General features: G+C 58.6%; 2 protein-coding genes across 5 annotated transcripts in view; one reads left to right on the forward strand and one right to left on the reverse strand.

The window, feature by feature from the left end:
* The first annotated feature begins 6,626 nt into the window (after positions 1-6,626).
* On the forward strand, positions 6,627-14,694 carry LOC137161684 (deoxyribodipyrimidine photo-lyase-like). 2 transcript variants are annotated; one of them, XM_067561098.1, is made up of 9 exons: positions 6,627-7,086; positions 7,679-7,824; positions 8,529-8,711; positions 9,755-9,913; positions 10,319-10,517; positions 10,876-11,028; positions 11,724-11,845; positions 12,566-12,725; positions 12,938-14,694. In XM_067561098.1, the coding sequence occupies exons 1-9, from the start codon at positions 6,714-6,716 to the stop codon at positions 13,090-13,092; spliced, it is 1,650 nt and encodes a 549-aa protein (XP_067417199.1). In that variant the 5' UTR covers positions 6,627-6,713; the 3' UTR covers positions 13,093-14,694. The 2 variants fall into 2 exon arrangements, with proteins under 2 accessions (XP_067417199.1, XP_067417200.1); XM_067561099.1 differs by lacking the exons at positions 12,566-12,725; positions 12,938-14,694 and adding an exon at positions 12,210-12,385.
* Positions 14,679-26,512, reverse strand: part of RUBCN (rubicon autophagy regulator) — a 54,744-nt gene continuing 42,910 nt past the window's right edge. For all 3 annotated transcript variants that reach the window (XM_067561096.1, XM_067561095.1, XM_067561097.1), the window contains 5 exons: positions 25,698-25,936; positions 24,629-24,690; positions 23,224-23,377; positions 20,686-20,779; positions 14,679-19,393 (listed from right to left, as the gene is read on the reverse strand). In XM_067561096.1, the coding sequence (XP_067417197.1) occupies positions 19,227-19,393; positions 20,686-20,779; positions 23,224-23,377; positions 24,629-24,690; positions 25,698-25,936 (716 nt within the window). In that variant the 3' untranslated portion in view covers positions 14,679-19,226. The remainder of the gene's footprint in view (positions 19,394-20,685; positions 20,780-23,223; positions 23,378-24,628; positions 24,691-25,697; positions 25,937-26,512) is intronic.

A 26,512-nucleotide genomic window follows, 5' to 3' on the forward strand; every position in this document is an offset into this window, starting at 1 on the left:
TTACGGCAGTCGAGGATTCGGCCCCCCGTTTGCCCTCTGTTTCAGCGTGGTTAATTGGAAACGCATGTAAACAACAAAGCTGCCAGCAGTGGCTTGTGACGCCGCCAAATGGCTGCAGGGGAGCAGGCTGGATCTGAGGAACAGAGTCCCACCCTGGCACCGGGAACTGTCCGCGAGAAAAGAAGAGCGCCATGTTGGGAAGAGCACGATCCAGAGATCGTTATCCATGATGCGGGCCGACTCGTCCTGAGGGGAAGCCAAGCCTGGATGGGGTGGTGGGAGGCGACAGCTGGAGCGGAGGGTGCAACAGAAGCAGCCCCCAGAGCTCCAGCATCACGGGTCAGAACTTGGCCTCACAGATCAGGAGATTTCAAAAACATCCTCAACCCGGGATTTCTAGTCCGGCTTTTGACCTTATTCTCGCCCCTCTGCTCTTCTGCCTCCCTGCGGGTGATAATTTTAGGTGGAAAAGTTCAACCATTAACACCCCCAGAAATGCACGCCTCTCCCTGCACGCCCAGACGGGGACTCCCCGGACCCCGGTCCCACCCTTTAGAAAGGGGAACTGCCAGCAATGTCCTATTCCTGCCTTCACAGCCCCAACCCTGCCTCACTGCCCGCAGGGCTCCTCCCCACCTGGCCTCACGCCCCTTCCCTGTCTCTGCTCGCAAGCTGGGCAGCCCTTCTTCAGCAGCCTACAGAGAGGCTCAGCTTCCGCCCCGACTGCGGGTCTGAGCCCTGGGGAATCCGGCCCCGACTGCGGGTCTGAGCCCTGGGGAACCTGCCCCGACTGCGGGTCTGAGCCCGGGGGAATCCGGCCCCGACTGCGGGTCTGAGCCCGGGGGAATCCGGCCCCGACTGCAGGTCTGAGCCCGGGGGAATCCGGCCCCGACTGCGGGTCTGAGCCCGGGGGAATCCGGCCCCGACTGCGGGTCTGAGCCCGGGGGAATCCGGCCCCGACTGCGGGTCTGAGCCCGGGGGAATCCGGCCCCAACTGCGGGTCTGAGCCCTGGTCCCCTAGGAGTTTTCCGGGGTGCTCCGTGAATGTGAGAGCCGCCGTGTGCTTCCAGCCAAGCTGACTGCAGCCTGTAGCTAACCAGTGAGCCCAGCTGTGGGGCTTTCCCCTCAGGTGCTTTTTACAGACATCTCTTCCCCAGGGCCCCTCATGACTGAAAGCTGCTATTATGGTAAGAGCCGCTCCTCGCACGGGTTCCTCATTCCCAGCGCCGTGACATGCAGGGCTGCACACAGGACATCTCCCTGGGCTGTTGGCACCACTTCAATGCTTCTTGCCCCCAGGCAGGCTGCAGCTGGGCCGCTCCATTCCCGCTGGGTTTTTTTTTTTCTCTCAATTTCCTCTTCCTCCATTTCAGCCCAGGGAACACGCCAAGTGGGATGCGCTGGGCACTGGGCCCGTCAAGGTCATTGGTGGAAGTCGGCCAGAACCAAAGCGCCTGAATTGCAGGTATGTTTGGATCTTGAAGCTGCTCCGTGCTTTGCGGCTGACTCGTCGCTACCGAATGGACCGAAAAGCCAATCTCCAACCATTCTTGAACTTTGGGGATGTTCAGAATCCGCTGCAATTCAGATGGGGAAACTGAGGCACAAAGCAGCAAAGTGACTTTGCCCCAGGTCATTCAGTGAGTCAGTAAGAGAGCTGGGAATAGAACCAAAGAGTCCTGACTCCCAGCCCCCCTAACCCACTCGACCCCAGTCCCCTCCTGGAGCTCGCAACAGAACCCAGGGGTCCTGACTCCCCTGCTCTAGCCCATAGAAAACAAACCTCCCTCATTATAAGGTCTCTCAGGTTTCTCATTGCAAGCATGTCGGTGCCCATGACAAAGGGCTGTGTTCATGTTTGTGTGTATCCAGGACATAAGATACGGCCCTCGGAAATGACGTTATCTTCTCAATCCCTACAAATTCTTCCTGATGATGATCACACCCTTCTGAGTACTTCTATAGCAGGTTCCAGCCATGGAAAGTGGACCAGAGTCATTCCCGCTAATGTACAGCTAAGGAAACTGAGGCAGAAAGAAGTTGAGGCCAGCATTTTCAAGTGAACTCTGATTTGGGGGGTCCTGTTTTTAGGGTTGAGATTTGAGACTCTTCAGGTGTGACTGTCCCAAGAGGAGCTCAGGGGAACTTGTGCAAGTGCTCAGCCCCTCTGCGAATCAGGACCAAGGTGTCTTAAGTTGGCCACCAAAAAATGGAGACTCTCCAAAGCAATGGTCCCGTAGGACAAAATGACCCCGTGGATGTGCTCAGGGTCACACAGCAAGCAGGACGCCTGCTATAACAACATGATGGCAGCTGGGGTAAGCTGCAAGGGAAAGAAAAAGCATAAAGCCCTTGGACTGTCCCTCTGGATGAGGAAGTTTGATACAGACTTGTGTCATGGCCAGTAAAAAGAGAGTAACACAGCCCAGAGAAATGAGATCTGAGAGGGGTTAGGGGCTGCAGTTCCTCTGTCTGCCCTCAGAGCGTCTCCCTTTCGCTCTCCCAGGTAAGTATCAGCCTGGTGTTTTTTAGAAGGGACGGGTGATCTGGGAGGCCTTAATTTTTGGGTGGCCAACCAAAGGCAGCTTAAAGGGGGCCTGGTTTTCAGAACCTTCTGCTTTAAGATGCCCCAAGTTGGGCCCCCCCAAAATCAGATGCACCCCAAATCACTAGTTGTGTTGAGCTTCCGCCACATCAAATGTTCACGGCTCTGTTTTCGGATCCTCATGAAGGAGCCGGGAGACCAAACGCAAATGAATCGGTGCGGTCCCGTGTTTTCTCTCTGCCGTTACACCACGGAAACAGCCAATGCAACAAAACCCGACCGGGGCTGCATGTTAGCAGCGCTGCAAAGGACAGCGCAGCGTCGGCAGAATTTGTCACGGGAAGAGCCCTTCGCTTCCCACCTGGTGTCCTCTCCTGAGCAGCAAAGCCAAGGGCGCTGGGCACAGCTTCCCGGGGGAAGTAAGATGCGGGTGGCTGTAGCAGACAGCTGGACAAGGAGATGGAGGAGGAAGAGAGCTGACAGTCGTATTTTTGCATTGTTTGTCCTGGGTGAAGAGGACTTGATTTGGTCACCGTAAATCCTGGACGTCAGATTTCTTTACCGTGCCATGAATACGGTAATTGCAGCATAAACCAGCTTGTGGCACAGGGTCCCCGTAGAAGGGTGGAGTCACCCCCTCGTGGCAGGACCCAGCCCAGCAGCTCTTTCCTCCGGCCAGGCCACTGCTGAGCCCCTCCGGCCAGGCCCCTTCTGGCTGAAACACGGAGCCCTAACTCGCTGCCCCTTCCGGAGCTGTGCAGGGGGGCAGTCCCAGTGGCATCCTCCCTCGCGGGACGTCAGCGCTGGAGGCCTGGCTCCGTACTCAGCAACCCTGCTCCCTTGGCGTCAGGGGGGTCGCACACCACCGTTCTCAGTCATCAGGAGGGGAGCCCAGGCCCGCCCTCCCCTCTGGGGTCCGGTCCAGGGACCTTGTGGTGAACAGGTACGCTCTGCTCCCTTTGACTCCTCGCTGCCTCCCTGGAGATCTTCCTCCCTTCGCCCGTCCCTGCGCTTGCTCTGCATCTGCCCCTCTCCAGGCCTTTGAATTGACGTTCCTGGGACCAGGTGACGCCTTTTGCCAGGGAATTGTGGTGTATCGGCAAACAGGGCCCGGCCTTGTCATGGGAAATCTCCCACACCGCCGAGGTGCACAAGAGAGGCACCACACGGGGGTTAGGTAGTGAGAAACGTGGCCACCCCCCTTCCTTTGTAACGTCCTGGGGGCAGGGTTCTCTGCGTATCAGCCCAGCCCCCAACAAGTCCCGGGCGAGGTCGCGCCAAAGTTGTATTCCCACTTCGCCCTAAGAGAAAGTGTCAAAGTCGCTGGACATCGCTGGGTGGTGCAGGGGTCTGAGACCGCCCCGAGGGTACGGGAGCCAGCGGTGACAGCACGGGGGGCGAGAGGGGAACCTCCATGGATTGTCCAGGGGGGGGGGGGGGGAACCTCCATGGATTGTCCGGGGGGGGCGAACCTCCATGGATTGTCCGGGGCAGGGGGGGAACCTCCATGGATTGTCCAGGACGGGGGGGGGGGAACCTCCATGAATTGTCCGGGGGGGGGGGGGAACCTCCATGAATTGTCCGGGGCAGGGGGGGGGGAGACACACCTCCATGGATTGTCCAGGGTGGGGGGGGGGGACACACCTCAATTAATTGTCCAGGCCGGGGGGGCATTAATTGTCCGGGGGGGGGAGAACCTCCATGAATTGTCCGGGTGGGGGGCACCTCAATGAATTGTCCAGGGCAGGGGGGGGACACACCTCCATGAATTGTCCGGGGCAGGGGGGGGGAGGACTTCCATGAATTGCCCCGACGGCGCACAATCACCCAGAGCTGTTCTATCCCGCCCTGCTCCCGCCGGGCTCCCAGCAGAAGGAAGCGGCGCTGCTGGGACCCGGGAGATCCCCGGCCTCGGCCCCGCGGCTCCGGCCCGCTGCGGACACTGCCCGGCCGTGCTGCGAACCGAGCTGGCCGGGGCTGCTCCTCTCCCGGGGGCTGGCCCGGCCCGGCCCCGCCCCGAGCGTCCACACACGCGGCTCGCAGCGGCCGCCTCCCCGCCCCGCCCCGCCCCGCCCGGTTGTGTAAGCGGGAGGAAGCGGAGCAGCGGGTCCCGGAGCCCCGCGGAGGTGAGGATCGGATCGGCTGCGGGGCCAGGCGGGCTGGGGGGGGGCGAGCCTCTCCCCGGGGCTGTGTCCGCTGCAGGATCGAGCCCCCCCCCGCATCGGTCCCTGCCGCCCAAAGCAGCGAGCCCAGGGCTCGCCGGGCAAACCCAGCCCCGGGGGCGAGTCCGCCGCCCAGCCCCGGCTCCGCTGCCACCTCCCCCGGCCTGGGTCCGTGGCCCGGATCCCTGGCCCCACCACGCGTGGTCCCTGCACCTGCCCCGCTGCCACCCGTCCGTCCCTTTGTCCCCCTGTCCTGCCGCCCCCTGTCCCTCGCTGTCCTGCCACCACCTACCTGTGCCCTTGGTCTTGCTGCCCTGCTGCTGCCACCGATCCATCTTCCTGCCCCGCCGCCGTCTGTCTGTCTGTCTCGCTGTCCCTCCGTCTCGCTGCCCCAGGCCAGGCACCCAGCCCCCGCAGGGACAGGCCCAGTGAGGGGCCGTCAGGACCAAGGTGCCCATGTGAACGGAAAGCAGATGAGCGAAGGGCTGTGATCCCGGAGTTACCCGTGGCTGCGGCAGGCGTCCATCGGGCAGAGCGACTCACTAGCCGCGGCTCCAGAATCACGCCCTGTGTGGACAAGCACCGAAAACCCGAACAGGCTCCTGCACCCCAGTCCCAGCCCCAGCCTTTGTTTTGAAGGCGAGTTTCCTAGCACGGGGAGAGCTGCTGGTCCCAGCATCCCCCAGTCCAGCCAGTCAAAAACCCTCAGTCCCGCCCCTCAGTGTGGTTCTGTGGTTTCCCTTGGGGGGCTGGAGCCACCAGGCAGCCTCTTTTCAAACTCTTTCCTACAATCCCAAAGGCCAGAGCCGTCCCCCTTTCGATTAATGCAAGCTGAGAGTCTCCCCTGATCCCATGACTCCAGGATCTGGTCCATCCTAGCCCAGCGTCCTGTCTTCCGCCAGTGGCCAGGGCCAGGTGAGATTGGTTTGACTTGAAGAAAAACCTCAGGCGCCCAAGAGATGGCAACAAGGCAGGCCTGAAAACCGAAGCTCTGGGTGCAGCCGCTGACAGGTCTCGGCCTGCTGCCTCTGGATCCCAGGGGCTTCTGGCTTGGCGCCCGCTGGCGTGTGACATGCCACGAGCTGTAGGATCTCTGCAGCTTGCACCTAGGGCAGCTGAGGCTGGCTGCGGGCCAGGGGCATCTCCCATCAGGCAAGTCCCAGAGATGCAGCAGCGTCATATTTTTTCCCCCTTGAATTTGCGAGCTTGTATGTTCAGTGACGGGGCGGAGCAGCCCCCGTTGGAGCCCGTCAGCACCACGCAGGAGGAAGCGGACTGGCTGCCCCCCTCCTGGGGCGACCGCGCTCGACCTCGCAGGCTGCACGAGGGCAGGGCAGGGCGCGGCGGGGGGGGCTGGGATTCTGTAGAGGACACTCCATAGGGAACCCGTACCCCCGCCTGCTGCGCCGAGGGGCGATAGTGCTGGACCGCCGTGCTTCCACTGAAAAGCCAGGCCCGGACCTCACCTCGTGCGGTCATTAAAGAGGCCGTCACATCTTGCCTCCATGGCAGGCGGCTCCCTGACGGCATGTCCAAATTCCTGCAATCTGCCCATCGCCGCTACCCCGCCAGCTTCGACGGGGCGCGATATCCTCTGCTTCCTGGCCTAACGGCCGGGCAGCGTTAAACAGCGGCCAGGCTCCAACCCAGAGGTGGCTGCCGCTGCAGCATGGGGGGGGGAGTGATTCTTCTGTGCACGGTTGATCAAGTGCTTAGGGATCTTTGAGTCTGAGAGATGCTGTAAGGAAGGTAAGCTACTCGATTCCTGTTGGGGGCCCAGCACGCCCCTGGCCAACTGCTAGTAGCAGCAGAAGGCTTCAGGGAAACACACGAGCGATTGTCTCCCGAGCCTTTCCAAGGGGAGGCTGACAAAGGGGGGCGGGGGCCTGTGTTTCTCTGTCCACAGATAGTTGCACGCCCACAAGCTGCTGCTGGGAAGGCCGGCTGGAGCCGTCTCCTCCTGCATCTGGCCGGCGTGGCTGTGGTCCCGCCAGCCGGCAGCCAGCATGTCGCAGGAGCGAAGGAAGCGGCAGGCCCGTGGGGCGGAGGAGATCCCAGCCAAGCCTGCTAGCGGCAGGGCTTCAGTGAGGACCGGAGCCCCGAAGCCCCAGGGCCGGCTGAAAGGCAAAGGGAAGGTGCCGGCGGAGCCCAGCGGGGCAGAGGTGTTGGCCGTGGCTAAGAAGAGGAGGAAGGAAGGGGAGGGGGAAGGCGTTGGGAGCCTGGGGGCAGCCCTGAGGCAGGCCCGGCTGCGGGCCGCCCCCTCGGTGCAGGAGTTCAAGTACAACAAGAAGCGAGTGCGTCTTGTCTCGCAGGGCTCCGACCTCAAGGACGCCGCCCAGGGCGTCGTGTACTGGATGTCTCGAGACCAGAGGGTGCAAGGTACGAGCCCGTCCCGCCCCGGGAACAGGATGCGGGGGGGAATACGGGCCTGTCCCCTCCCCCTCAACCCGAGAGCCGCAGCGAGGTCGTGCAGTTGAGACCTCGATGGCACCGGTTGGGATCCCTGGTCCCGGCTGCTGCAGACTGTGCCGGGCTCCCCGTCCAGGGTAACGGCCTAGCACAATTCTTTTGGGCAAGTCCCCTCGCCAACAGGCCTGGCTAGAGCCTGGGGTTCTGGGCCGGCGTGTGCGGCCGCCTCTTTGGAGTTTGTGGCTTCAGCCAGACCTTCCCTGCTCTGCAGCTCGGCTCCCCCCACGCTGCGAGCTGGGGCGAGGCCGCCGGGAAGGGGGGTTGTGCTTCAACACTGCTAGGTGCTTGACACCCCTGGTGTGTCAATAGCAATAGCTCCATTTTACAGATGGGGAAACTGAGGCACAGGGCCGCTCATTTCAGCACCCTGGGCAGCAATGAAGCCCAGGTCTCCTGGCTTCTAGTCCTGGGCCTGAAGCATGGGACGAGCATGGGCCAGGCTGTTCTGTAGCAATGCAGCGTGTCCGTCTAACACAATCACACGCTCTCTCTCTCTCTCCAGATAACTGGGCTTTCCTGTATGCCCAGCGCCTGGCCCTGAAGCAGAAGCTGCCTCTGCACGTCTGCTTCTGCCTGGTGCCCAGGTTCCTGGAGGCCACCATCCGTCACTTTGGCTTCATGCTGAAAGGCCTGCGAGAAGTGGCCGAGGTACCGGTGGCTTTGGAAATGCCCGAGAGGGGAGGGGCAGAGCGGGGTTGGAGCGCGGGCCGAGGACACAAAGCGATGGGGGCAGGCGTGCGTGCGGAGCTCAGCAACGTCCCGTGCGAGAGAAGGGCCCGATCCTGCCGGGAGCCTGCTGCGGGATTTGCACGTGGAGTCTGTTTCTCTTCTCCCTGGCACTACGGGGCCGCTCACAGGCCTGGTGTCTCTGCGCCCCACAAGCATTTGGCTGGAAAGCAAAGTCACGTCAATCGCAGGGACCCGGCCCTCCGCCCGCTCTGGGATTTTTATAGCATCTGGTGCCTCAGGCAGAGACTGGCAAAGCCGCCCGGTTCTTCACGTTAATAGGAGCGGGGCCCCCAGCCCCGTCAGGCAGCGCTGAAGGTCTCCGCTGTAATGAGCCTCTGCCCCCTTCGTCATTTCCCTCCATCTTCCGTAGCGCTGTCCTGGAGGGAACGCTAGGTCTGATGTATGGGGTGGGCCCCCTGGCACTGGTGGGGGTGAGCATGGGGCACAAGTGCAGGGCAGACCTGGGTGCCCAGGCGTGTCATGGTGCCAGCGTCCTCGGTCTCTGGGGAGCGGATACCGGTTGCACCCTCCCCCCACCTCCCCCAGGGCAGCTCAGCCTGGTGGGGCAGTTACAGAAACCCGGGCTCTCTCCCTCCTTCTCAGAGCCTCTCTCTTCGTTCCAGGAGTGCCAGGAGCTGGACATCCCCTTCCACCTGCTGATCGGCTTTGCCAAGGACGTGCTGCCCGCCTTGGTGACGAGCCGCGGCCTCGGCGGAGTGGTGACCGACTTCTCCCCCCTCCGCGTCCCCAGGCAGTGGGTGGAAGAGGTCAAGGAGAGGCTGCCGGCAGATGTGCCCTTTGTACAGGTGTGACCCTGGGCTGGGGTGGGGGGGGCGGGCGGGGGGGCAGTGGCAGGGCCGGGGGCTCTGTACCTAGGCAATCTGTTCTCATTGATGTGACCACCAGCTCACTAGGGCTAACAGCTGGCTCCCAGCCCTTTAAATAAGGGGCTCGGAGGCAGAATGAAAGCGCTGAGAACTAGCCACTGCAGATTGAGCAGCGGGCCCGAAAGATCAGGGACATCTCCCCAAGAAATCATCCTGAGAGGAGGTTGGGGGGGACGCAAGCAGGAAAGCCCCGGACTGAGCTGTTGGGCAGGGAACTCGGCCTCTCTCTCTGTTGGAAGGTTTTGGCGCGTGTAAGGGTATGTTAGATGGTGTCAGAAGGTTGGGGTCCTGGCCTGAGCTGGTGGGAAGGGACAGTGAATGAAATTGTACCAGGGGACAGTCCCCTTCAGGGGACACACGGCCACTGTGTGTAGCTATTGAGTGCAGCCAGAGGGAGTAGCTCCTGGCAATTCCTCTTCCAGGCAGAAAGTCCCACTCTGGCCAAATAGCCCCTTTCTGTTCCCCGTGAGAACGTCTCAGGGATCGGGGATGGTCCTAGCAAACAGTCCTGGCTCTCTGGCGGGGCCCAAAAGATAAACCTGCAGGACCCCTTGGGATGTGGCCAGCCATGCTGAATTCAGCACGTCTTCATTTTAACGAGATTCTTTTTAAGTTAAAAAAAATAAAATAAAATAAAAATCACCTGCTGAGCCGTTGTGCAGCTTGGATGGGTCCCCCTGCCCATGGTGTGTGGGGACCTGGCTGGATCAGGGCTGGTGTCTGCTCTGGCTCCTCCAACGGCCTGGATCTAGTCAGTTTCATTTCGCGGTTCCCATGCCCCAGCTCCAGGCTGCAGGGTTTGGGTTGCTGGGAAACGCCAGCTTGTTCAGGGCAAAAAGTTGGAATTAAAAGCAAAACCCAGGGCAGGTTTGTCTGGATCTGCGGCTCTGTAAGAGCTTGGGGGATTGGGTTTCTCCTCCCGCTGCCGCCTGCCTAGTCCCGTCTCGCCGACTGCTTTCCAGGTGGACGCTCACAACATCGTCCCGTGCTGGGTGGCCTCAGACAAGCAGGAGTACGGAGCCAGGACAATTCGACGGAAGATCCACGATAAGCTCCCGGAGTTCCTCACGGAATTCCCCCCCGTCATCAAGCACCCGTATTCCCCCACCTCCCCAGCTGAGGTAATGTCTGGAGTCCTTTATACACACAGCCCAGCGCAGCTCCTAGGAGAGCATCCCAAACAGCGGAGGGTGGGTATGAGCTCCATTTTACAATGGGGGGAGACGGGGAAAATAGATGCACCCGGGAGGGGGCGGGGTGTTAAGTGACATGCCCGGGATCACACAAAGGCAGTGGCAGAGCTGGGAACAGATCAGAAGTTCTGATTTCCAGTCCTCTGCTACAGTAGAGATTAAAGGAACCGTAGCTTCTGAACCAAAGGCAGGCAAGCTGTGCCCAGGGTGTATTTAGTAAGGGGGCAGGGGAGGACCTGTCTGGTCCCAAGCAGCCCTTCGAACCATCCCCGGCTGCTGTAGCGTCCTGGGCAGCACGGTAACGTTGGCTAAAACCTCCTTGCGATTGTGCAGCCTATAGACTGGACTGCCTGCCGCGCCAGCCTGCAGGTGGACCGCACGGTGACGGAGGTGGCTTGGGCCACGCCGGGGACAGCCGGGGGGCTGGCAGTGCTGGAGTCGTTCGTCGCCGAGCGGCTGAAATTCTTCGCCACCGACAGAAACAACCCCAACAGGGCAGCGCTCAGCAACCTCTCGCCGTGGTTCCACTTCGGTGAGTGGCCCCTGGAAACACGCAGGCCCCCTGTTCTCCTCCTGCTGCCCTCGACGGAGGCGGGTGGCGATAAGCAACCCTGGGGGAAGCTGCAGTTACGCAGTCAGGGCACAGTAGCGCCCCGGGGAGGAGGTCGGTGACCAGCTTTTAAGGGCACTCTGTTCCTAGTGGAGGGAACGGTCTGAACCAGAAGCGATGGGACTGGCGGAGCTGCGCCAGCTGGGTCCCATGCTGCTCTCGTGTTCAGGCCAGGCCTGCCGCCTGCCGGCTCACGGGGGCATCTGCGAGTAGAGAGCGCAGCGGCCAAACGTCCTCTTTCCGCTTGCCGATCTCTTCTCCCCGCCCCGTTCCCGGCCAGGCCAGGTCTCAGTCCAGCGGGCCATCCTGGAGGTGCAGAAATACCGCGGCAAATACAAGGAGTCCGTGGACGGGTTTGTCGAGGAGGCCGTGGTCCGGAGGGAGCTGGCCGACAACTTCTGCTACTACAACAGGAACTACGACGAGGTGGAAGGTAACGCCTGGCCTGGCCCGTGCCCTGGGGAAGTGGGGGGGCACCTGGCGCAGCTCCCTGCCACGCTCACTGCGTGCGAGATGCCTCTGCTGCCTGGTAACTGACCGACCGGCAGAGGGCGGGGGGGAGACGGGAAATCGTCCCAAACCCTGTCGGGCTGTAGGGTAACAGGCGATCTAATACAGAAGGAACCGCCGCGCCTGCCAACGGGAACGCTCCCACTTTTATGGAGCCGATCGCGTTGTCCAGTTACGTCCCCAAACCACCTGCTTCCCGCCCTGCTGGGGGAACGCCGCACACAGCTGCTGCTCCCAGCCGCAGGAGCCGTCGCTGGCATCTGGCGCCGCTCTGCCGGGCTGCTGCCAGTCACCCTGGGGGCAAATGCGCGTTCCCGGGCCCTGGGCGTATCTTTCTCCCACCCTTTGCCGTGCCAGAGGATTATCCCTGGTGAGCACTGGCACTCCAGAGTTCACTGCTGGCCGTTTTCTCCGGGGCCTGGGATGGGCCGGGTGTTGGCACTCGGGGTAGGATGGAGACATCCTGGCTCAGCGTGGTGGGAAGTGGAATCTTGGCCTGCCTCTGCCCGGACCTGCTGGCGGGATTGGAGCCTGCGGCACAGTGGCTCCATCACCCTCCTGGCATTCCCCCGCTCAGTATGCTCCAGCTCTCCTGCCCCTGGCTGTTGTGTGTTGAAGGTGCATACGAGTGGGCCAAAACTAGCCTGAAGCTCCATGCCCAAGACAAGAGATCTCACCTCTATGAGCTGGAGCAGCTGGAGGAAGGGAAGACGCACGACCCGCTCTGGAACGCTGCCCAGGTACCAGCCAGCCGGAGTGTCTGACTCCCTTGGACACCGCGGGGCAGGGCGGGGGACAGACCCATTTCTCCTGCTGGATCCACTGGATTAACACCGAGCATCCTGCCCCTGTGCTGCCAGAAGCCCAGCCACCGGGCGTTGGTGGGTCTCGGGGGAGAAGGGCATTGTCCCAGGGGAGGGGGGTGTATTGCTCTCGGCCCCACCCAGCAGCTCAGATCGACACTCCCTGACGGGCGTAAAACCACCTGAGCAGCGTGGGTGGAAACGCTGCCAGGCTGGTGCAGCCAGGGAAGGACCCGGCTCCAGCCCCCCGTGAAATGGCTGGGCCGTAGAGCTGAAAACGGGCCCTGCCTTGTCTCTGCAGCCCTGACCATCATGTGCTCTTTGAACATGGTTCGAGCGTGGTCCCCGGCCAAGCACATGGTGCAGAGAGTCCCACGGGCCGGTGGGGCTGTAGCAGGGGAGCCAGGTTCTCTCCAGCGAGGGAGACGGCTAGTAAGGTCACCAGAGAGCACCTCGTGCACTAGGAAACTGAGGCCAAGTCCAGGCAGGCCCCGCCCATCACTGAGACCTGGAAACTCCTCCTCCCAGACTCCATGCAGGCCTGTCTCCTCCCTCCCTCCTCGCCCCAGACGAGCTGCCTGGGTTTTCCTGGGGTGGGTGACGGGGGAGGCTGTGGCTCTCATACGGGTGCCCCTTCTGGGCTCTCCCTCACTGCAGCTCCAGATGGTTCACGAGGGGAAGATGCACGGCTTCCTACGCATGTACTGGGCCAAGAAAATCCTGGAGTGGACCCGCTCCCCCGAAGAGGCCCTGAAGTTCGCCATCTACCTCAACGACCGATACCAGCTGGATGGCAGGGACCCCAATGGCTATGTGGGTGAGTAAACCCAGAGAGCGTGAGGGAGGGGGAGCCTGGCCGTGCTAAGGCCCCTTTAAACGGTTCATAAAGGGCCCACGGTTGCCCCGCCGTAGCTAGTCCAGCCCCCACTCGTGTCCCTCCCTTGCCAGGGCTTACAGCAGGCAGCCGGCGCCTGTGAACAGGTGCAGGGCAGCCCAGGGCGACCTGACGGGGTGTTCTGTGCCCGGCAGGCTGCATGTGGTCCATCTGCGGGATCCACGACCAGGGCTGGGCCGAGCGGGCCGTGTTTGGGAAGATTCGCTACATGAACTACGCCGGCTGCAAGAGGAAATTCGACGTGGGCCAGTTCGAGCGCAGATACGATCCCCGCAAACTGGGCCAGTAGCCGCGCGAGGGGCAGCACCTGCTGGAAACGGGGCGGTGCCCGTGGGGATTTCTCTTAGGACGTTTGCATTTTCCCTGACCAACGCTGCAATTCCCCTGCCTCCGAGCCCAGAGCCGCCATCCACGGCTGCCCTTGCCCACGTGCTGCTGGGCCGTTTGCCTGCAGAATTCCTCCAAGTCCGTGGTTTGGGCGTAACGCCCGGCGCCATGGCCTCAAGCCCAAAGTTTTCACTTTGATGCCCACCTCAGCCAACTTAGCCAGGGACAGCTCACCACGTAGGGCAGCTATAAAAGCTACGCTGCTGTTTCTAGAGGGGACAGGTTCTCCGACCACCCCTACTGCTCAGGAAAAATACCGTGCCTTTTCCAGTCTCGCCCTTGCATACAGGAGGTAGACAGGCCCATCGCCCTGGCCACGGGCTGGAAAACAGCAGCACAAAGGGTGCTGCACTTGTAGCTTAGCGCTTCTGTGTGGATCGTGTCGGAGAAGGAGCTGCTGGCTGGCAGAGGAGGGGGAATCTCAGGGCAAACTCACTGCCTCAGGCAGGATTTCCTGCAGAGCAGGGAAGATGGGGGTTCCTGGGGCTGACCACGCTGACCTCAGCTGGCTCTGCTACCTCCTGCCTCAGCCCATGCAGAGAGGGACACTTGTCTCAGCCCTGGCTGGTTTTCAGAATGCCTGTTACAGACCCCGATGCAAGCCATTGGGCTTTTGTCTTAAACCTTACAGCACCCATCTGTCGTGTCCGTGTTATTGGGGGAGCGGCCGGCGGTGTTGCTGGGGGCCCAGAGTAAGATAAGAGCCAGGGCGGCATTGCCCTGAAGCTTACGAAGCAGCAGCTCACGTCAGAGCAACGGTCCACCAAGCTGGATCCGCTCTCTCGGAGATGCTCCGGGGAGGGGGAGAGTTTGGCACTAATGTGCCCCCTGGGGAAGCTCCTTGCTACCTCCGGCAGTTAGCGCTGGAGGAGGCCGCGACGTGAGATGCACAGACATGGGCAGCCTAGCACATTCGTAGTCATAAGTGTCTCATTTCTGGAGTCTTACTAAGCTCGTTGCGCCAACGTGGTTGTCAGAGCACGTACCTTACAGGTGCAGCTCTTCCCATGAGCATCTCTACCCCAACATCAGCGGAAGCAGTGTTCTCCCCCCGCTAGTGCTAACATTACCCATAACACTAGGGGGCACTGCTGGGTGAAAGGGAGCACCAAGAACATAGCTGCCTACGCAGCTTACACTGACCTGTGATGCAGTGGAGGGCAGGGGGAGGAGAGTAATGCGACTGGAACATTGACTTCATAGTAAATCAGAACATCTCTTCCTCCACCTCTGGGCTTCTCACCCATCCCCATCATTACACCACCAGTTCCATGGTTTCCAGCAGCAGGTTTGCCTCGGTTGCTTCACTCGTCCACCCTTGTGTTTTTAAATGAAAGGAACACAAACTGCGTGGGAGCGGCGCTCGGGGGAAGGTCGGCACTGGCGCTTTCCTGTCTCCTGAGTGAGATCTTTGTGCTTTCCTTTCTTCGGGCAGCTTTAACAAACTCCAGTGCTATAGAGTTCAAGCAAGACCAGCCAACGATGCGCTTCTTATTAACTTAGTTTATTAGGGATGGCGTTTTCATTGTTATGCTGTACAATGATACAGCAGAGAGGAAGCCAAGTGAATACCATGTACATCGTATCACATGGCCCGTCTCTGTATTTACAAAGAGCTGGTACACACACAATTGACATTTACAGTGGTAAGTACTGGGCTAGTTTGGCAAACGGGTCAGTAACAGCTTCATTAGTGTGTCGTGCATAATTTTGCATTAAAACCCTCCACTGTCTTGAATTCCCAGGCGGGGTTCCCGTCTCAGCCAGAAAGGTCCCACCACGAAGGGGGACAAAACCCACAAAGCCATTCACTGTCTTTTGAAATATAATCAGCGCTTCTAGAAACCGCCCAGAAGCTTAGCCACCATGGAAATGTCCCATAATGTTAAAGTGCTTCAAAACAAAACATTTCAGAAAGTTACGTTGTCTCAGAGCCGGCACGTGGGAGGGAATCGGTCCTTTGGACGCCGCCAGGGGTTTACAATCTCAGCTCAGCTGGACAAGAGTGCAAGGTCTCAGCCCAGACGTGGCTGAAACTGAAGGAGGGATTCAAGGGCTGTAGGACAGTAAGAATCATCATTGCGGTTTGTAGGACGGGGTCAGCTTTCATCAGCCACAGTGCATGCAAAGTTCTGAGCCAGCTGGGGTTTGCCAGCCATCAATGGAGTTACTCGGCTGAAAGCTGGGAGGGAAAACCTGGGTGTGATTCTGACCAGTGGTGTTTAATCACAGCTGCTACCACCTCTGGGCTGGCTATTTAGACAGAAGACAGCTTGGCCGTGGGAGTGTCACAGCACGCTCATGAAAGCAGACCCTGACTGTCAGGTCTCTAGCTAAGGCACGTGCAACAGGTCAGTTGTGGGCCATGCTATGGGTGCCCGGAGCTTTGACCCCCTCACGCTTCGGACCCAGAAATAGGATATTAATGCTCGCATCTCCCCCCTTTAAATGGGATTCTACCCCCCACTGGAGCTCTTGCACTCTCATGTTCCAGTTAAACCTGCCAAAACCCAGACCCACCTGTATAACAACCTACCATTGCTGCTGGTTCCGTGGGGTAACACCCTCCTCATGTAACAAAGGGAAGTAGCTCCTTGGCTTCCAGAGAGGTTTAGTAAGGAGATCTCACTACACAGCTGACCTTAACCCAGTGCCCACCTTCTAACGCACTGCACCTGGAGAAACACCAGTGCTCCCACCGAGCTGCCGCTTTAAGTCACTGAAGTCCTTGCCCGACACTCCTGCCCCCAGCAGGAGAGGAAACAAGCTAACCTGCCCACGCAACTGACAGAAGCGCAGGGAGGCGTGGCTGCTTCCTCAAGCACATCCTGTCTGAGACAGAGCCGAAACGCAGCCAGCCTTGCCCTGCCCGCAGAGCGCCCCTCTTGAAGCGTCAGCCACAAGTCAGGAGAGGGGCTGAGAGTGATCTGCTACCAGCACCCCCACTTGCCAGCAATCCACGGCCCCCACCTCTCACACGTCCACGCGTCACACGGCTCCCTTCAACGTACATGACTGCATGGAGCGCCCAGCCCAATGCGCCGAGGGACACGGATTCCCACTTCCATCAACCGGAGCGGAGACCAGCCACCTTCACTCGGTGCAGAGGCGCTACCTGCAGAGACTGCATGCCCCAGCGTTACGCCTTTCATCCACTCCCCCAAATCACACCAACTACCAGCACATTGCCCATCTGTGCCACGGCCCCGGACTTGGACAGCGGAGTGTCAGGATATCTGGTACCAGGAGCTTTCCCCAGGTGGAGCCAGCATTAAGCGGCGGAGAAGCGCAATTTGGTAAGAGCAATTTGGTAAAATCTCTCAGGAAGCCACGCAGGACTCGTCTCATCAGAGCACAATGCACGTTGGAAGCAATGCTGGTGACTGATGCGTCTGGAGCCTAGAAAGGAGACGTGGCTAACGGAAGGAGAGCAGCACAGAGCGCCGTCTCCAAAGGCTTCCAGGCTGGACAGTCCAACCAGCAGCTGGGCAGAAAATGCCGCCTATCCCGACTGTGATGGACACGTAGGGCCAGATTTACAAAGATCTTGGGGTGCCGAACTCCTGTTGAAATCAACGGGAGTTAGGGACCTAAATACTTTTAACACCCAGCCCTATGTGACTGACTCAAATGAGAGCAGCTAATTAAAAAGACAGGCGTGATTGCATTGAAAAGAGATCAAAAACTTAAAGTAGAACTATATCCACAAAGATCAATCACACTGAAATGATCCAACTCAAACTGAGAAGAGGAACCGGCCTGGGGCACCTGCTCTCTGGGGGACTGAGGATGGCACAAAAACAGATTTACCCCTGCCCTGGCGTCTGATCTCAGGTACCAGCTAGCCACACAGAAGGAAGCACAGCCTTGAGTTCCACCATGAGCAACGCTGGGCCAGGGGGCAGCTATGCAGGCGTTATGAAAGACCACATGCTACGTCGGGTCTGCCTCCACACAACCACACAGTTCAGGAGGACACAGTGGTTTAGGCAGTGACCGAGGAGCAGGGACAACGTGGAGCGCGGGGTACCCAGGACACGTTCTGGACCGGGTTAATCTCCGGACTACGTGGCGGTTGCCATCACAAGGCAGCACATGGACAGCTCTGCACAGTGCACTAGGGAGCGTCTCCTTTACCGGTTGTTGGCTGTCCTGCTAGATCACTCCAAGGGGCACCCGAGCCAGGAAGATGAGAAGCGCAGCTTTCATCTTCAAGCCAAGGGAGCCAGCTGAAGCGTGGGGCCTGCTAAGCTGCTCCACAAGCGTTTGGCCCAGCAGGTCCTGGAAAGCTAGCAGGAGGGCGTCTGTGACAGGAGAGAACAGAGCACGTCACAGACCAGCCAGGGGCCCCACGGCGCCGGGGGAGCCCAACACAAACTGGCAGGTCCGATGCACCAACGCCGAGGTCTGGAACAGGGGCCTGGCTAGAATCCACTGCAAGGAGGGCACAGTATGGATGGGAGAAAGGCTTCATTCTGCTCTGAAATAGTGTGTGTGGGAGGGGGGTGTCCATGAGGGGTCACCTCAGTGCCTAGCGTGTGGCAGAGATCCAGGTCTGCACCACTGCCTGGCCTCCAGCTGGCCCCGATGTCTGCCTCCAGCTCAGGTGCCTGGCTGCAGTTCACGAGTGTGGATGGGGTCCTAAACGGAAAGTTCAAATGCCACGGGGGTGAGGACAGGGGCAGCACATCCCGCCTGCTTGCCCAGGCGCTAGCCCCCACGCCGCCTGGCACCTGGGGTTTGAGTTCTGGCTGTGTTCAAACTGATCCCTGCTCCTGGTTCATAGAGGAACCGTTCAGCCCCCCTGCCCCAGCAGACAGACAGGGGCTAACACTGCCCCCAGGCCCGAGGAATAGCAGCATGTGGCAGCCCTGTCTAAGCAGCTCATCTCCTGCAAGAGCAGCAGAGAGAATCCGGCTTCAGACCTGCAGCTTCCGCCAGCTCAGCGAAGGCGTTTCCTCTCCCCACGCCGGGCATGGAGCTTCCTCATTGTCTGCAGCCTCCCTGCCACCCCTCACCCCAGAGAATGGCCTGTCTGAAGCCCCTTGATCACCTGGCGCCAGCGCCCAAGCATCGCCCCAGGGCAATCTCAGGGCACCTAGCACTGGGAATCACAGCGCTTCATTCAGTAGGTGGGAACTGCGTCCGCACCAGGCACAGTGTGAGGAACTGAACGTCAATAGCTGAGACGGGGCTGTTCCCAACAGAGCGACTGGCCCAGAACCGTGCGCGAGAAAGGGAAAAGTCAGATAAACTCTTTTGCCACATCCAATCTGCACACGCCAGCCTGACCTGCCAGCCCAGCAGGAATGTGAAGTCAGAGTGACAGCTCCGGCCAGGCAGAGGATGAAGCACTCTCTGCTGCCGCTTCTTTCCCCCAGCCCCCAAATCAAGGCATTTCTGTTCTGAATAAGGAACTGGGGAAAAGATCACATCAGCAGCAAGGATTTGGGGTGGTACAGGCAACAGACTTGGCAAAATCCCTTTCTCTTCTGCTCCAGTGCAGCCGGCCCAGGCAGCAGAATGACACCGGTTCCTTCCCACGGGAACGCTGAGCTGGCCAGGAGTGTTCAGTGCTCCGCAAGGACCCTGCCTCGGAGGACAGTGCAGCTCCCAGCTGACATCCTTTGCCGGCCGAGCTTCTCCCTGCGGGACCGTGACGGGGAGGGGTGGGTGCACAGGCATAAATGCTCCATGCACGGCACAGGTAGGATTCACCACTGCACCCCATGCGAAGGCAGCGGCATGGCCAACTCCACAGAGTCCCGCCTGCAAGAGTTAGCGGCCAGCAGGGTCGCCCCCGTGCCCAGCACGGCCGTGCAGGGAGAAAAGAAACCAAATCTCTTGAAGCAAACCAAGCCGATACCTTGAGCGTGTGAGGGCCGGCTGCACCGAGATCTCCCATGATTCAGCCCTCCCCGGGGCTCTTTTATTGTGAAAAAGAGTCAGTTTAATTCTCAGTCAATTTAGCCTCCGGGGATGAAGGCCACGCACACAAACATCCACTCGGCTTCTCTTTCCCCTCCTCCACCACACTCACGTCGCCGGTGTGGCCTCTTGCAGCTGCTCCTCCTCCTCCTCATAGTCCGAGATGCAGGACATCAGGTCCTGCTGGGCCAGCATCTCTCTCCTGGCGTGCAGGCGCTCGCACCTGGGGCAGCAGCCCGATTTAAAGCAGGCTTTGTGATAGCAGGCCTTGCATTCTGAGGTAGGGAGAGAGAGAGAAAGCAACACCATGAGCACAGAGCTGGGGCCCAGCCACGTTCCCAGGCAGCATCAGCACGCTCCCTCTTCAGGGCACCACCTACCCACCACCTACCCACACCCCGCTGGAGGGTCGCGAAGTCACTGACCAGGGAAGGAGTTTGTAACCAACGCCTTGGATGCTCAGATCTGAAGGTGCTACAATTCTGACTGACTCCCCTCTCACGTGGTTCCTATATGGAGAGATCTTTGGAGTAGGGTCGGCGCCCACGTGTGCTTGGAAAGCGCCTACCCACTGCAAACCAACCACAGCTGCAAACAAAGCACTGGGGGGCATTTCCCTCAGTTTTGGGCAGAGAGACTAGCTAGGTCAATTTCACTTTGCCTCTCATCCCTTTCACAAAGATACCCCCCCCATCAAGGAAATGGTGATCCTAAATAAAAGGCCTTCACTGAAAACACTTGTGGCAAGAGTCTAATTTTAAACAGACGGTCACATTTCTAGATTACCAAGGGTGATTTGGATGGCCCAGGAGATTGGTACCAGGATACGGCGCTTCTGTGCACGTCAACAGTGGCCAAAAGTAGTTCTCGCCTACAGGGCTTGGTGGCGTCAGTAAAATGATTGGATATCTCAGTCCAGCTGCCCATGGCCAAAGTGCTCCGGTTACCGGACTCTGAGGCTGAACGCCCTAAAGGCGCCGAAGTCAGAACGGCCATGAAGATGGAACCCTGAAGCCTGGGGCACACTCCAAATACGTGTTGCGCGTCTGAGCTGGTTACGAATTGTAGGGCAGGCTGCAGCCCCAGTGGAAGTGAGTTCGTGCACCCCCCACCTAGCACGCTGCCCATCTGTGCAAGCATAAGGTGCATGCACCAGGTGCAGTGTGCTCTGGGATGTTCTGCTGGCCACCTCCAGATACACAGGCAGAGTTAGAGGGCTCTGGCCACGCAGCCAAGGAGCGTGTCAGACAGGTTAGAGAGAGTCGGCTGTCTGCCGAGCCAGGTCAGAGACCGAGCACTGCTGCTAGACAAGCAGTGTGCAGACAAGCCACGCTTAGAGGCAGCCAAGACACTAACGGGACAGCCCTGGTTAAACACCGGAGAGCAGCGATTCCTGACACTCTCTACCAGCTCTGGGGATACTTGGTGGGCTTCGGTTTCCAAAGCAGCCACTGGAGCATCTTCTACCTGCACTAAATTCACTTAAATTCAGAGGAGACGTGGGCCGACCCCAGCCATCTAGCAGAGCCAGCGCTGGCCCCCGGCACCTCGGATGCCAGCATCTCACCTTCACACGTCCTGCACTTGTTCAGCTCGAAGGGGAAGATGATGTCCTCCTCATTCTGACAGAACTCGCAGATGAAGCCTTTGGCTTGGCAGAGCTGTAACAACAGAAGGGGAGAGGAGTGAAGAAGAAATGCCCTGGGGAAGATGCACTTTATTTCCCACACTCAGAGGCAGCTTGGCCCAAGAGTAACGAGGAAATCAGAGGCTGGTTCCACTGCCAGGATGTGACGAGCAGTATTTGTGCCCCTGGTCACCCGCATGCTACAAGCCAGGTCTCGTCTTCAGGTGCGTGTGCTGGACGTGACCCATGAAACTCCAGCCTGTCCACGGGGCTGGAGACATGGTCCGGTTTTGATGCCATAGGCCAGAAATGTTCCAGTAGCACAGACAGCCACACTGATGGCGCCATCTCAAAACAGCGGGGCTGCCTGTCTGCTGTGTGCACAGACAGTCTGGATTTCTCTTGGCTTATAACAGCTGCCAGCCAGCTTTTCAGGACAACAACCGTGTCGTGCTGGGTACATGGGCCTTGCCAGAGCATTGTCAGTGCTACCACAATACAACGCATGTCATCGTGGTTATACCAAAAGATGTGCCAGAAACACACCCACACCAGTGTCGGGCGTGAAGCCTATTGTGCGGACCACACTGCTAAGCCAGTGGCATTCCCGTTATTCTGTCCCCTTTTGACTTCCCAGTGAGACTTGGAGTTCCCTGAAAAGGACCCGCCATTCAGCACGGAACTTCCTGGTGGCAAAGGCAGCCTCTCTGGTGTTTTGGCCCAGACACATGCCCGCAGGCAGTGATTGGCACCGCTGGCTCCGCATAGGTGGGCCACAAGGCCAACACCTGAAACTCAAGGAGACCTATTTGGAACGTTTTTAAAGACGATTTGTGAAGTCGCGCATCACGCTGGGTTCTCGCACAGAAAATTAAGGCCACATCTACCCTACACAAATCACTTTAACGAGGAACCAGTTACAGCACAGTTGCCAGTGACTGAGTTAAAACACTGTTTCATCTTAAGTGTACATGGGACCCTGAATTAACTACAGGGCTGCAGCCTGGCTCAGGGACATGGTTAGGTCCCATCTACACTACATATGCAACAGTGTTCTAACCACAGCCATGTTGTAGCCAGCTCCCCAATGTAGTTGTTTTTGCAGCATAGCTCAGCCTTCAGGGAGGAGGTGAAGGCAAACGCTGCAGCCCAACAGGGCCTGAGATGCATCTCCAAACCTCACCTCCCCACATTTAAGCTGGGTTCAATTTCATCGCTTAAAATCAATTCATTAGAGAAAAGGAGTCTAGTTAAAGCAAGCACAAACATTGCAACACGATCTAATGGATCAGCAAAGATAGGATTAATTAAAAAACATTTGCAAACAAAAACTTACATGGGAAAACCACAATTCAAAGGACATGCTACTGCCTCCGCAAATTCCCCTCCCCCTGCAGAATAGAGCACTCCTTCCTTTTATGTTGGTTATCTGGAGTCACACCTGCCTGAAACCCACAGCTTGGTTTTTCTTCACCCGGCCACTCACTCTGTTTTAATGCAGGTTTTTGCATCTAACCAGGACCGTAGAGTGACTGTTTCTGTAAGATCACACATTTCTAGCACATTTGGGAATGAAATGGAGGGAAATGCCCAACTGTTTATGGCCCCTCGGGCGTTGTGGGGCACGGTTCTTTACACAAGAATTGCCATCCAGCCCAGTATCCAGACAAAGCAAGGATCTCCGCAGAGGATAGCAACAGGGTATCTTGCTCCCAAGGACAGTAATTATCCACGTGCCAGTCCCCCGGCTCACATGACATTACCCACAGCCGGGGGGACGGAGCTGCTCCCTGGGCTCATGTCACCACAGATTTCTCCACCAGGCTACCTGGGGTGCTGTTTAAATTATGCCAAGAGGGGCGGAGGGCTGTACGCTCGATACCATTACTGTGTGCCGATGCAACACCCTCCATCGGAGGGTCTCAACGCCAGGCCCCTGCAAAGTAGGGACGTTTCTTCTTTATAGCAGCGGGAAAACTGATGCACAGAGCGGGGACACAATTTGCCCTCGGGTCACATGGCAAATCAATGGCGGTGTTGAAAGTAGGACCCAGGAGTCACGGCTCTCGGTGCCCTCCTCTGGCCAGCAGTCAAATTGTGTCCCCATCCTGATCGTGACAAAGCATCACCCCAACGGGTTTCCAAAGGGAACACGGCCCATTTTTATATGGCAGAGATGGAGCCAGCAAATGGGTGCATTGCAGCTTATGGGAAAACACAGCTTCTTCCTGCAATCGAACCAGTTGGCCCTGCTGTTCAACACCGACCTCTTGTGCTAAGGAAACTCCTCTGCACACATATGTGAAACTAACCGGAGCATGTTTAAAGCTAAAACCAAATGGATTTGCCCTCAGCAGCTGTTCTGAAGCTCCGGCTGCTGCCTTTGTAACGCTAGCTCTCCCTCCTCGGCTCCTTCTACAGTAAAATCGAATCCAGTAATAATAAAAACATTCTAGAGAAGATGATAAAATTACCCACCAAGCATTTCTCAACGTGCAGGGTACCTGCCTTTACGAGCTCCGTCAGGCGAGGAACTAGCTCCCCCTTCTTAGTGGCATTCAGGTCATTTAAGGAGTAGAGGTGGAGATCCTCCGTCAAATGACCTGGCACCGTGTCGAAGGAATCCAGGAGCCTGCAAGGGCAGAGACACCAGATCTTAGTATCAGGGAAGGAACTACAGCGACTCCGCTGGGCCAGTTACACCTTGCAACCTGCGGCTCCACATCCCCACCCACCCATGGCCACTGCCGCCTCTCTCTAGGGACCACTCCTGCCAAGCAGGGCTCTAGGAAACCCAGCCATAGTATCTGCCTCCTAACACACTGCTGCCCCTTGCTCTAGCTTACCAGGCTCTGTACCAGCCAACGCCGGCAACTCCCGCTCAGCTGCGGGGTCACCACTGGGGTGCCCAGTCTGCTCCACTCCCTGCCTCCTGCCTGCGCCACTGCAGCATCCACCTCGCAAAGCCGAGAGGAGGAAAACCCGCAGGCGTGGCTGAAATTCTTGCCGCGGGGGCTGGGGAAGCTGCCTGGAAAGGTTGGGAGTAGCTACTAAGGAGGAAGCAGCGAGAAGGTCCCTGGAAGGCAGCGAGTGGCGGTTTCCTTCCCCCTCTACGGGGGTTGGGTGACCCCGAGAGTGGAGAGCTGGGAAGGGAGAGAGGCGCCCAGACGGACAGAGTCTGCAACGACCGGGCCTGCGTCTCTGCTGACTCTGAGCCGTTGGAGGGCCTCTTCTCCTTGAAACTGAGCGCCTCCGAGGGCACGGCGGGCTTTAGTGGTTAGTGGCTCAGATGGTGCATAGGAAACCCTGGCTCAGTTACTGTGTCTGCACGCCTTGGGCCAAGCCAGGGGCGTCTCCCGGCTCAGGTGACCCCTCACAGCCACTTTAAGGCGTGTTGTTGGTGGGGGCTGAAGGGAGCCCGACTCAGTCACCGTCAGCCAGGGGAGCAGTGACTGCAGCACAGAGCATCACCATGGAGGGTGCCGGGCCTTTGGGAAGCGTGGGATCCCACGAGACACAGAGGAAGCATTAGGGGAGACCTAACCGATTCCTTCAGGTCATACCAGTCACGGCTCTTTCCCCCACAAACATCAGGGACCTGTGTCTCTCACCCAACTGTCGGGCCTGCCTGGCGTTGGCCAGCTCTCAAAGTGCGGCATGCCCTGGAGTTTCTAGGTGGCCTGCCCCAGCGCTGAGCGGGGGAGAAATTGCGGTGAGGCGGGGGGACTGACCTCTGATGCTTCTGAACATTTTGCCACGACCCTTGAAAGCCCCCGTCCCGCAGAGGTAGGGAGAGCAGTTAACGTGTCAAGCTGCCAAGTGACAGCCAGCCCTGAGAGACTGAAACTGATGCAACAATCTCTGGTTGGACCCCCGTACTCACTCTTTAGCTAACCGGCAGGTCTTAAACATGTTCTTCAAGTGAAACAGCTGGATTCTCAACAGCTGGGGAAAACAAACCAAAAAAAAGTATAAAGTTGTCATTAAACAAACAGAATTCCAGGCCTCAGCCAAACCCATTCTAGCCTGTGTCAGCTCATGCTCTTGTGAAGCCATTTCTGCTGCCAACCAACTTTGTGTTTCTTGGCACTAAAGCAGTTAAACTAGCTAGGATGAAACAGGAAAGGCTAGCAATCCTCATGCTTCAAGGCTTAAACTGAGCCTCCTGCTGGAGGTCAGGAAGGAATTCCTTTCCACCATGTGCTATTGCAAAGTGAACAAGATGTGCAATGCACTATGGGGGTTTTAAGCCTCTCTCTGAAACATCTGCCCGTCATCCATCCTCAGACACGATAAATCTAGAGACATCCTGATTGGGCCCCAACTGGCAAACAACGGTCATCTCCCTCCTTAGTTCAGGTCTTCTGGAACGTCGGATTCCGTACGGCAACCACTGGGCCCCTTTTAAAGGGACATTACAAGCTCCACTTAAGGAATGACAAGCGGGCAGGTTTTGCCGGCAGAAAGGCAACCTGGAGCAGGACGCTTGCGTGCCCATCAGCAGAGGTTAGTAGAACTGAGAGGGGGCAATGTTTCCAGAGGGTCAAGCCCAGGACTGGGTGTCAGGACTACTGGCTGCTTTTCCAACTCTGCCACCAGCATGCTGGGTGACCTCGGCCAAGCCGCTCAAGCTCTCCGGGCCTCAGTTTCCTCCACTGTCAAAGTGAAATGACAGCCAGCCACCTTTGTAACATGCCCTGAAATCTACGGACAAGGCGGCCCATATAAGAAGGGTAAAGTAGCAGCAGCAGCTGGGTATTCTGGCCTGCTAATGAAAGGAGAAGAGGAAACAGCATGCCCATCTCACGGGGCACCAACACCCCCACCCCAAGAAACTCAACCCTGTGGGTTTTACGCCCTGCTCCATGGGTCACTGAAGGGCGCGACCCCTGCCTCTCAAGGGAAGCTGAACCCCTCGAGTCTGCTTGGGAAAGCACAGGTCATGGCCTTACCCTGACTTGATTCAGAGCCTTCACCTTCCGGTACAAAGCGGCGTTGAGGTCCTGCACGCTGAAGAGCGGGTCGCTCCAGATCTTGCTCAGCAGCTCCCTGGAGAAGTTGCTGACGCCGTACTTGCTGAAGTCCCACTTGCGCAGGATGCGGCCGGGAATGACCATCTGGGCGTTCTCGTGGCAGCACTGACAGAAGTACTTGCCCAGGTACTCGCAGTACCGCAGCCGTTTGATGTAATCTGACGGACGGGAGAAGGAGCTGAGCCTCTGCCTAGCAGCCCAGGCCTTGCCCCGCTACGGACCGTCTTGGCATCTCACCAGGAGCCAGAGGCCTGCGTTTTAATCTGCAGCAAGTGGAGCAGATTGCAAAGGCCTGACGTGGATGGGGGATGTATTCTGCAGACTCTATGGGTCTGTCTACACAGCAATTAAACAGCCCCCGAGCCTGAGTCAGCTGACACGCGCCAGCCATGGGTGTTTAACTGCAGTGTAGACAGACCCTCAAGGTCCCGGCAAACAAGGCACTGTTTCCAGCCCAGAGCAATGCATGCTGGGCTCTGTAGTCTCCCTGCCGTCTATGGAGGCTAGGACCTGCCTATGAATCACATGCAGCCACCCCTGGCTGTATAGGTAGGACGAGCAATTGCTTCAGAGGCCTGGTCCTGGTAACACACAACAGGTGAATGCAGCTGTCTGTACGGGGCCCCTTCAGCCTGATCATGGGTGGGATTCAGCACAGATCCCAAGTGAGCGAAGCCACCCTCCCCTGCTTGACTCTGCTCAATTACTTGGATACCTTCAGAGAGGCAGGTGAC

This window comes from Emydura macquarii, unplaced genomic scaffold (assembly GCF_026122565.2).
Source record: "Emydura macquarii macquarii isolate MOO-44397 ecotype Brisbane River unplaced genomic scaffold, CSIRO-AGI_Emac_v2 contig_2365, whole genome shotgun sequence".
NCBI classification, from domain to species: Eukaryota; Metazoa; Chordata; order Testudines; family Chelidae; genus Emydura; species Emydura macquarii.

Bases quoted from the DNA above. Each gene is read 5' to 3' on its own strand.
- LOC137161684 (XM_067561098.1), top strand. From the start codon at position 6,714: ATGTCGCAGGAGCGAAGGAAGCGGCAGGCCCGTGGGGCGGAGGAGATC. The intron at 7,825-8,528 runs GTACCGGTGGCT...TCTTCGTTCCAG, and splicing joins GCCTGCGAGAAGTGGCCGAG to GAGTGCCAGGAGCTGGACAT. The intron at 12,726-12,937 runs GTGAGTAAACCC...TGTGCCCGGCAG, and splicing joins GGACCCCAATGGCTATGTGG to GCTGCATGTGGTCCATCTGC.